Genomic DNA, 11061 nt, shown 5'->3' with positions numbered 1-11061 from the left:
AACATAGTAGATTTACCACGTGGCATCGAGTCTCATGATCACGTGTGACTCAGCGGGGCTCCCTCTCCATCTTTAACTTCCTGTTAGGACTCAGTCCTTAGTGTTGTTTTGGAGAAGTGTTTCCATTCCAAGGCTTCTCTCTCTCTGACTGTTGTCATCTCATTTTGATAAAAGTTTTACACTTCTTTTTCAAGTTTTTGATAATGGTTATTTAATCACAGAAGTTGTCTTAATGTGTACATGTTTACTGGCAGAGTTTTTTTTTTATTATTTTTATTGCCGATTGAAGATAGGTTTAGAAATAGAAAATAATGTGACACATTATGCAAACGCACAGACATTAACAAACTTCCAACAAATGGATCGGGTTTTATTTTTGATTTCACCTTCTGCACTGTAACGACAAAAAAGAAAAAAAAGATACTTTTAAATGTTTTAGGTACAAAAGATGACCGTGGATTGGGTCACTTTTACAGAATGAGCTGTAGCTATTCAGTGACTTGGAACCAAAACCTTTACAGCTGGTCCTAGGCCAGTCAAAGAGCTGAGTCTGTACAGGTGGGAGAGAAACTACTGATGTAAAGAGAATCAGGTCCTGGGTTACTAAGCAACCACACACAACCCATCCATCTTTAATGGCTGCTGGAACTGGACCAAAGACTGCAAATGAAGACGTTTTTCAGCTATGCAATGAACAACCAAACTGTAATATCACTTTTACAAGTAAGGGAAAGCCTGTGAGAAGAGATGCAATCTAAGTTTCATAGTTGGGATTCTTGCGGAGAATAACAAAGCCCTCCAGGATGGGCGTGACGGGGAGGTACTCCTCTGTAGCCAGCTCTGCCCTCTCTCCATGAGCCAGTAACACCGGCGTGGTGTGAGTCTGGAAACCTGTGATGGCCTTGGGCTTCCCTGCCTGGCCCACAACATCCACAGCCTGTCAACACAACATACAAGCATTAGACATGTCACTTCCTTCCACCTGACAGCTACAGGCAGGACACATTCTGAACTGCTGTTCTATGTCAAAGTTATGAACTCATTAATTACACAGAAATAAATGGTTTTAAAGTGCAGAAGTAGCAGCTAGCTGTAGAACGTCCTGTAACACCTGAGGTACTTCTGGCAGGAACGTCCTGTTTCTGCCAAAATAACCAATATGAACCTGATTTGAAGAAGGTTCACTCAGACTGGACTCACTTCCAAAGAAATCTTTAGTATTTCAGAGCAGTTCGTGACAAATTCTAATATTTCAACCTTTACAGCGCCATAATTAATAAATATAAATAAATATATATAATAATATAATGAAATAAATATTCTATTCTGGAGTTTTTTGGAACAGAAGTAATATAATATTCCTGAAATCCCACTTGTGCATTCAAATAAGCAGATAAATCTATGCTAATAACCATATATTAAAATAATAGAAGCCGGAGTTGTTTTAAGACAAGAACAAAAAAACAAAGGCGTGCCTGTACATACACAACTATCAAGTAGGAAAATTAAAATAAACCAGCTCACTGTAGCCCATTTTACTTTAAATAAGCAAGTTCTTCTAAGGGTTGTTGATTTAAATCAAGCAATTCCTGTCATGGTTTGCTAAATAAACAAACAACAACACATTAATCAAAGCAAAAACTGGTCTTGTGTTTCAGCCAACAGGTGTCCTGATTTCTAAACACTGGCAGCAAAACACAAAACAAAAACTCCAACAAGAACAAGCTCTTTGGCAGCAAGAACATCCAGTTTGGTCCTGGACGCAGATTTGTCGTTATAAAAAATATATATTTATCTTCATCAAGTAAGATATCAATTGTTTATTATCCTTCCACATGAGCCACTTCAAACTGTTCAAAATATGTTGAAAGGTCAGTGTTTACCCTGTCAGGATCACCGTGGCAACAAACCCTGCATGACTAAACTGCGTCAGAAGAGTTCATCTTCATATTGGTTTGCTGATGCCTAACTTTGTCAGCAAACAGCATCACTGTTACTACAGTTCAGTGTATCAGATTTAAACATTGATGTTACACACAATTAGGGCTGCAACAACGAATCGATAAAATTCGATAATAAAAGCGTTGGCAACAAAATTCATTATCGATGTGTGTCGCGCAATTTATGCGTCACTAACGTTGTTGCGGAAACGGTGACGTCACCCGCAGCGCGTTTGCTGAACAAACTCCGTCCCAAATACAAATATAAGTCATTGCTCCGTCCGCTCCGTATGATGATGAAGAAGCTACGGCTCCTCTTCCTCACTGCAAATTACCGTTTTTGGGGGGCATGTTTTACTCACTGCAGGTTAGAATCTGCTGAATAGGGTTTTGTGTTTAGTCTTAAAGTTGTTCAGCAGCAGAACTAGCTCTGTGAGCTCTGTTAGCAGCAGTTAGCATACAGGAAACTGCACGCTGCTTTCAGCGCCACCCGGTGGCATCACAAAGTAATGTTTAGTCATGGGTCGATCACCTGTATGCAAGTGAAGAGTGAGGCAACATTTAACTAAATTTACATCTACTTATTTTTGTAATTAATTGTTTTAATGGTACTTGTAGTGTGTGTGTTTAATTGATTTAGTTGTAAGTTTTTTAGAGATGTGAAACACGGGTGGTAAATAAGCTGTTGTTATTTTCTGCTTGAGAGCTAAGTATATAAAGTGAGAATGTTGAATTGAATTTATATTGATTTATTTAAAAATAAGAAAGTAGTAAAAGTTTTACATCAACCTACTCCTTTACATACAGATAACTTTTTTATGTGGGCCAAAATGAATGACTGAATGAATTCCAAGACGACCGATTAATCGATTAATTGAGAAAATAATTGCCCGATTAATCGATTATTGAAATTATCGTTAGTTGCAGCCCTACACACAATCCTACACTGATTCAGAAACCAGGATGTTTTTAGGAGCTGTGGAGAAACAACAGTTAAACTTGTTGATCCATTATGTACTTAAATTCTAACTACACACAATTTCTTTTCATAACACTTTCAATTTGCAGGATTCTCAGCAGAAGACAATCCAAAGCTTTTCAGCCCCATATTTTGTAGTAATTTGTTGTTCTACATTACTGATATTAGATGAAACAGATGAGAAAACTATTCTTTTTGTCTTCTAAATAATTACATCTTTTTCAATCAATGAAATTTGATTTTGATTAGACCATTACTCAGAATTTGCTTGTTATTATGGAAAAATTCAGAGCCTTACGTCTTTAAGCAAGCCTATGAAGATAAAGGATTAAGGTGTAAGTAAAGATGATCCATGTCTAAATGTCAAACAGCTTTGTGTGAATGTCTGTGATGAGGCTGTGATGGGACAGTGGGACAGTCTACAATCGTGGGATTGGGGTGCAATTATTATTATTTTAATTTATAATTATGATTTTGCCTCTCACTGTATTTTATTTTATGTTTATGTTCTGTAAGTCATGCTCCCTTTTTTGATGTTTTAAATTTTAAAAACTTAATAAAAACTTGAATTACAAAAAAAAGATAAAGGTTTACCATCGTTCTGTGCAGGTGTCATTTTCTGCTACTTTAAATGCAGGCAGGTAAGGTAAGGTATATTGTGCTTTGATGAGTTTTATATTCTTCACACCTCTTTGCTCAAGTGTCAAAGTGACAGCTGAAACAGCCGTTTTAATGACAGCCTTTACCTGTCCAACTCTAACAGACACAGGCAGCGGCCGCAGCTCCTCATCAAATGTAACCAGCATCCGTGGCTGCATGGCTGCCACCAGACCGTACAGAATGTAGTGAGATTTGCCCAGGATTACTGCAAAGCACACAGAGGACAATCAGCATACAGAAGCCTCAGATTGATGGATTTTTCCAGTAACAGAACAGTACTAAAAGTGTGTGGAGGAAAATAAACTGACTGTTCTTGACGTCAAGGAAAGAAACGAGCACCGTGAGCAGTCCAGCCACAGCGACCTGACTCATCAGCTGCCTGTCGCTATGGTAGGGACAGAGTGTGAGAGTGCCTTTGCCCAGGTGAGTCAGACCCTGTGGAGGCACAAGCAACAAAGGATCAATACGGCTCCAAACACACTCACACTTCCCTTCCGTTCAGCCACCCACCTGTGCCAGTCGCACCATGAAGAGATTGTTGGGATCTTTGGCATGATACTGAGCCAGCTGTCGCAGCATGGCCGCCAGACGAGCATTGTTTGTGCCTGGGGACAAACAATGATGGACAGCTTATTGGCATAATAATATCTTTGAATGTAAAAAGGAGTTGGTTTAATGATAAACAAATATGAAACATGCTGTGTCCTTAAAAAAAAATACTTGATTGTGATTTTGTTCTATAAAAACTTTAAACTTTACAGACTGTCTGTTAAGTTTCTGGACTCCGGGGAGGGGATAGACAAAAAGAGTTTGAGTTTAGGTTTCGCTTGTACTTCAGGTTTGGTCAGGTACAGAAGGCCCATGCTTCTCTCCTGACCAACAAGCCATTCAGTTCTGCTACACCCCATGAATAGTTTTCTGGATCTGTCCTCGACGAAAGGCCAGATTCTCCAGACAGATATTTTAACATTCTGCTTATGTTTGATGAGGGAGTTCAAAGGTCAGCTGTAAATTAGGCTATGTTCACACTACAGCCAAAAATGGGCCAAATCCTTTTTTTTTTTGATTTTTTAAAAATCTGAACATGACAAATCTGATGTTTATCAAAGCAACAGCAGTTTGAACAGTCATGTTGCCTTTCATCAGACTTTAATGTCACTGAAGTCGATCCAAACATTGATACCAACGTAATGCAGTTTAAAGCCTGGAACTCTACAGAATAGAGGTCTTGTTGTTTTCTTTTTTATGTCCTGGATGATGGAGAATCTACACCAACACATGATACAGATGTTTGTGTTGGATCATATCAGTACTAGTGTGATGGGATCAATAATTTGAGTTTGTTCCCATTTTCAGGATGTAGCTCCTGTTCCAGAAGTAGGTGAGAAGCAGCAAGATGAGGCTGTTCACACTGAAGTCTGATGAACGACCACACACACACAAAGTTTTTATATCAAATTTAAAAATCAGATCTGAATCGAGCCTGGAGTGTGAACACAATGTTAGAGTTAGCCGATTGGACAAATGTATCGGCCACTGGAAACCATCAGGCAACAGATTTTTTTTTTTTTTTTGCTTTATTTTAGCTCGTTTAGGTTTCCCTTTCAAGGGTTTTGGCCTGGAAATGAGGGTATAATTTAAACTTTCCAGCAGCAACATGTCTCATCTTCTGTCCTGACAGCAGCTGAGCTTCACAGAATTAACAACAATTTCTGTAAAAATGTAATCTTATAGTGAAAAAACAGAATGATCAATGACAAGATGCATTTAAAAATTATTTTAAGAGAAATATTTGTTTGAAGAAAAATCACACAAGTCAGTAGACAGCTGTACACAGCTTGGTTCTTTACACGGAAAGAAATTCTAGCCTTTACTTTTTGTTGTGTAATTTTATATATAAAGTTTAAATGACTTTGCTTCACTGTGGTGTCAGTTTTTATTTTCACACAAAATTAGTCTTTGTGGAAGATACAACAAATTGTACCAAAACTACACAAAATAAAGTAAAGATTTAAAGATTTCTGGACTTCAGAAACTGAGTAAGGTACAGCAGCAGCTGTGGAGTCTTTATCCTGAGGGGGACACTCACCACTGCCCACCATGCCCATGGCAAAGATGGAGTTGTGAGACACTTCTGGGTCCGCATCGTGAGAGAACTTGCTGAGGGTGTCCAAAATGTTGAGACGAGGGTTGGACACAGAAATGAGGGCCAGGGCCAAGGGTACGGCTCGCCTCAGGGTGGGCTCACCATAACGCAGCTGCAGGAACAAATGAGAGGCAGAGAAGAAAAATCAGAAACAAAGACTGGGAAAATGTGGAATGGTTACGGCATCTCAGCGAAAATACACACATGAAAAAAAGAGGATTTCATTTCTTTTATAAGAAATAAGAACTGCTTTTGTTAGTGGAGAAATTTAACAAGGAAGTATTGGTGGTGAGAGTTTCTACAAGAATTTCAACAAGTAAAGAGAAAATATTGTGACTGACCAGATGTCCAAATGTTCGCAGTGCCATCTCAGAACCAATCTCCTCCCCCATCGCAATCAGGGCAATACCTAGAACAGCCACGCCCTGAGAAGGAGAGGCAGCCACATCAACGTTATCAAAGACAGCATTCATAACACGTGAAGTTACTCAGCTGGCTGAGCTCGGTTCCACTGCTGACTGCAAAACAAACACTAGATGGAAGAATTAAAATGAGACACTTCATGCATAAAATGCTTTACATATTACAGCAGCCCCATCTTTCCATACTAATGGCTGAATGTTGTCAACATGCAAGGTGGAAAAACTGATAAATGACATCTAAAAAATCAGTGTGTTTGTCAGCAGTAGTTCAGAAAAACAAATTATAGCTGAATCTTGGCTAAACAGACAATCACAAGACAGCAAAACGTATCTAAAATCAGGGTTTCCCCCAGAAAAGATGCAAAGCCTGGTGGTAGGTGGCTGCTCGCCGGCTGGCCGGCCGGCCGGCCGGCCGGCTGTGATTAAAGCTGACAGCCCACCAGGCTTATAATACACTGGGGAAACCCTGAAAATAAACCCACTCATAAATAAAAAGATGACTGCTAATGTTAACCAAACTCAGCAAACTACTGACGTCAAAAACCTTGCAAGTTCAAATACTGTTTTCTAAAATCAACTATCACTTTACTTGTTTAATCAGCTAGGAATTTTGTCACCAAGAACATATTTAAGTGTAAGAAATGTCAGAGATGACATAAAAACAAAGACAACTTTGTTAGAGAGAAAAAAAGTTGGCTGTTTAAAAAAACCTTCAAGTCTAAAACTTCTTGTAACTTTGTTTTTTCAAAACTAAAGCCTGAAAATGGTAAATAGACTGTACTTATGTAGCTTTGCAACACAATCTGCCCTCATATTTCCATCCACACACACACACATACATACAGCAGCGTTACGAAGCTAACCTGAGGAAATCATTCTGTAGACACCAATCAGAGCTTTAAACTCCACTCATACACCAATGGGACACACATCGGAGACAGTGAGGAATGAAACACGTTAAAGGCATTTTAACAAGACCCCAGATATCTGTATTACTTCCTAAAAAGGGTATATGACTTCTTAAAGTCCTGACCTGATGGGAACCCATGTCAGCAGCAGACTCCTTCTTGTCTTTGTCCTTTTTATCCTTCTTGTCCTTGTCCTCCTCTTTTTCTTTGTCCTTGGCTTCGTAGTGCTCACTGCAGATATGGAGAAGTTGTTGCACCTTTAGCACATTACCAGACCCTAGAGAGAAGGGAGAGCACAGTTATTCAGTGTTTCTAGCATCGTGCAGGCTGATACAGAGGCGGATATCTGGATGATATTGCTCCAAGGCTCACCTGCATATGCACAGATGTCTACTAGCGTGTTGGCAAAGCTGCGAAAAGGTTCAGGGACAACTTGTAGAGCTGCCAAGGTTGTTTCAATTGCTTCTCCTTTGCCTAAAGATAAGGAAATCCCAATGAGTTTAAAATAATTGAGAAAACTGAGTGTTTATTTTATCATCCTCATGCAGTGTCCTTACTAACCCAGGTGGTTGAGTCCCAAACCCAGAGGCAGCCAGCGAGCGTACGTGTCCTTCAGCTCCTGCTCGTTCTTCTCCATGATGGTCTGGACGATGGTGGATGTCACATCACCGTTACATGACCCCACAGCAATCATACCGCATGCCAGTGCCGTCACTCCAACCACCTGGAGATTTTACACACACACACTTAAATGATGCTGAACTGAGCCTCAGGAGGAAATAAACCATCATACCTCCATGCTGGATTTGGAGTCTCCCATGACAGGAAGGAGCAAAGACAGGACATCTTCTCTGTTGGAGCCAGCATAGGCAAGACCCAGTCTGAAACCAAGAAAACTGCTATTAGCCTTCAAAGTGAAGACATACCACCACTTTCAGTCTTAAGAAGCAAAAACTTGGTCCCAGCACAAAAAGTGCTTTACCATATTTATTCCAACATGTAAACATCCTCACCCAAAGATGGCACCTATCCTCATGACGTTGCTGTTGTGGAGAACATAATCCGAGAGTAGAGCAAGAGCTGGGTCACACTCGTTCCTCACTCCTGAGTTTACAATGCCACAGGCCAGAAGGGCACCAGACTGCACACAGAGTACAAACAAAACATGTTTATTTGCCCTTGGAACAATACCTTTTCCTCTCACAAAAAACCTAAAGAACAATTCACATGACACCAAAGTCAAATCCATGAGTTTTATTATTACAATAAATACCACTGATTAAAAACTAAGACAACTCCTAGAAGTAAAAACATGGTCAGTCTTGAATCCTGACTGATCCAATTCAAAGTGGACACTGAGAGTGAGGGTTATAATCTAGTTTTAGATACATCACATCTAAAACTGCAGCATCAGTTTAATCCCTGCATCATAATTAGATTGAACGGCTTCAACAAGACCACAACAAAAAAACCACAGTATTTTAAAACAATTCTTTTTACAGATAGCTTTCTGTCCTGGCCCCGTTCCAAATGACAAAAACCTGCTGTGGCGACAGAGAACTTTAATCCTCTTAGCACATCTTAAATTGACAGTACCTTGATATAGTCTTCAGAAGAGTAGAGGTATTTGTCAATCTGAGTCAGACCACCATCCACATCCCATAACAGGATCATCCCCAGAGAGGCAGCAGCACTCAACATGCCTGTGGAGATAGAATCACAACGAGCAAATGAAAAACCAATCCATGAGACCAGTCTAAATAATCTCAGACACAGGGAGGGTGTGTTTCTCTACCATGGTCTTTATTCTTGTACAGCCACTTGTTGCCATCATCTGTCAGCAGCTTATCCTGTCCAAAGGCTGCATTAACAAAGCCGTTCACGAAAGAAGAGGCCAGATTCATACGAGCCGAGTCCACCTGGGAGCCGCTGCTTCCAAACCCTGCCACATACAGCACAACCAATCATACATTAAATGTTCACATCATTCATCAGACCACCCATTATTTGGACGTTTAATGAAGCTGAGTACGTCTGTCATCAAACTTAGAAACAAAAACATGGACTCACTGTTGTTCTCCAGGTGGGTTTTGTAGATGTCATCTGGGACTTTGGGTTCCATGATGTCCAACTGGAAAATCAAACCAAGATTATTGTACATAAAAGTCAAATGTGTGATTATGAGAACTAAAAGCTTCAGTCACACTTCATTATTCTCCAAGTGGGACTGTGGAAGGCTGTATAAGATCATCACAGCCACCTGATTTTCACACCATCTGTCGAGGACCATGAACAATTAGGAGGATTTCAAGCATCATCTAGAGTTCAAGAAACTGAAGAATCTCAGGAACATTTCCACAAATCCTTGTCTGTAAACACAGTTTACTGTCATTCACAGAGAAGCTGCCACATGTGAACACCATCTGGGTTTCTTCCTTCACATCAGGCCCAGGGCTCCCTTGAGAAAGACATCTGGGATCTCAGTGGAATTTGTCTGCTTACATAGAAGTGAAGCTTAAAAAGTATGTTTACCATGTCCCATTGTGAATGAAATATGGGTATGTGAGATTTTTAGATTATTGCGATATGTTTTTATTTACATATTTTACATCTTAACTTTTTTGAAATTGGTGTAAAATAAAAAGAACTGAGTACCTAAAGGTGTAAGATGTCTTTTTTGTGTGCCATATTTGCTTCTGCTAGCTGTATTAGCACTTAAAGATTCACCCTGATGACGATCACCTTACTTTTGTCCAATGTACCTTCATGCTTTAGGAATCCAAAGGATTTGTAAACATTACATTTGTATAGCAGCCCATGTCAAACAGTAATGCTTGCTTTAAACACTGACAGAGGGTAGGGTTATAACATGCAGGCTGTCCTCAACACACCATAGAAAGTGGACCAACTATGAAGCTCATACTGAATTGTTGGTATTTGTGATCTGCAACAAAATTTCAGCGAACCACATTTTAAACCCAAAATCAGACCATTCACTGCTTCATAGCACATTTGAATGAACCAAGAGTCACATATAACTACACCATTAAATGTGGTGTCAGTTTGTGTTGATTGACTCTACACCACTTGTATCCAGTTTTTTTAATTGTGTACAAATAAATGTCCTTAGTATTAATGTTTTTCTGTAGTAAGTTCTGATAACTAACTTCCTAGTCAAGCAAAGCAAAACGAACAATTTCTGTTAAATGTGTTGCTCTGTAGTCTGTTTTCTTCTACCTCTCTGGCCAGAGCCAAGAAGTTGCTGTTAAGCTGCACATTGGACATGATCTCTGTCAGGTCTTCATAGTCCTCCACGTCTTCATTCAGCTCCAGGAACACGCCATGACGACCCAGCATGAAGGCCATTTGTTTCTGGATGACTCTGGGACAAAACACAGATAGTGTGTTTGTTTGACACCATCCATTAAGACGAAGAGGTTGTCTCAAAGGAGAGCAATACACATAAATGAACGCATCATTTTATTTATTACTGTGATTAAAATGTCTGCACTCTAAAAGTTGGTTTAATAAGAGTTAGATTTGTACAGTAAACTTTCTGCTCCATAGTCCTTACATGTCTTTGCAGGATGTGAAGATGTTTTCTACCAGCTCCATGTCATTGAGCATCAGGGCCAAGCGCAGGGCCTCCGGATGACGGTTAAACTTCCTAAAGATGTTCAAGGCACACCTCAGCAGTGCTGAGTTCTCTGGTTCAGGAACATAACTCACACAGCTAGAAAAAAAAGGCAAAACATGCCGATATTTTAGTGAGTTAGGCTTCATTCATATATCAATCAATCAAATTTTATTTGTATAGCACATTTCAGCAGCAAGGCATTTCAAGGTGCTTTAAATAATTAAAAAACAAAATAAAAACAGCATGTGACAATGAATAAACAGTAAGAAAGAGACAAACATCAAAAACCCGCACTCTAACCCTAATTTAGCCATAAGCAACTCTAAACAGGTGGGTTTTAAGTTGAGATTTAAAGGCACCCAGTGTTTC

At 39.6% G+C, this 11061-nt stretch overlaps 1 protein-coding gene across 1 annotated transcript in view; it reads right to left on the bottom strand.

Annotated features, from left to right (window-relative positions):
* Positions 1 to 336: 336 nt before the first annotated feature.
* psmd2 (proteasome 26S subunit, non-ATPase 2) overlaps positions 337 to 11061 on the bottom strand; it is a 17945-nt gene continuing 7220 nt past the window's right edge. The window contains exons 6-21 of the mRNA XM_017438866.3: positions 10630 to 10788; positions 10293 to 10437; positions 9126 to 9186; positions 8851 to 8997; positions 8652 to 8758; positions 8069 to 8196; positions 7849 to 7936; positions 7617 to 7779; positions 7428 to 7529; positions 7181 to 7332; positions 6067 to 6150; positions 5669 to 5837; positions 4090 to 4184; positions 3888 to 4014; positions 3666 to 3784; positions 337 to 937 (exon numbers count right to left, since the gene is read on the bottom strand). Of these exons, the coding sequence (XP_017294355.1) occupies positions 755 to 937; positions 3666 to 3784; positions 3888 to 4014; positions 4090 to 4184; positions 5669 to 5837; positions 6067 to 6150; positions 7181 to 7332; positions 7428 to 7529; positions 7617 to 7779; positions 7849 to 7936; positions 8069 to 8196; positions 8652 to 8758; positions 8851 to 8997; positions 9126 to 9186; positions 10293 to 10437; positions 10630 to 10788 (2029 nt within the window). The 3' untranslated portion in view covers positions 337 to 754. The remainder of the gene's footprint in view (positions 938 to 3665; positions 3785 to 3887; positions 4015 to 4089; positions 4185 to 5668; positions 5838 to 6066; positions 6151 to 7180; positions 7333 to 7427; positions 7530 to 7616; positions 7780 to 7848; positions 7937 to 8068; positions 8197 to 8651; positions 8759 to 8850; positions 8998 to 9125; positions 9187 to 10292; positions 10438 to 10629; positions 10789 to 11061) is intronic.

The sequence above is a fragment of the Kryptolebias marmoratus genome, linkage group LG2, assembly GCF_001649575.2.
Source record: "Kryptolebias marmoratus isolate JLee-2015 linkage group LG2, ASM164957v2, whole genome shotgun sequence".
Classification (NCBI taxonomy): domain Eukaryota; kingdom Metazoa; phylum Chordata; class Actinopteri; order Cyprinodontiformes; family Rivulidae; genus Kryptolebias; species Kryptolebias marmoratus.
This window is presented reverse-complemented; position numbering and strand designations above follow the sequence as displayed.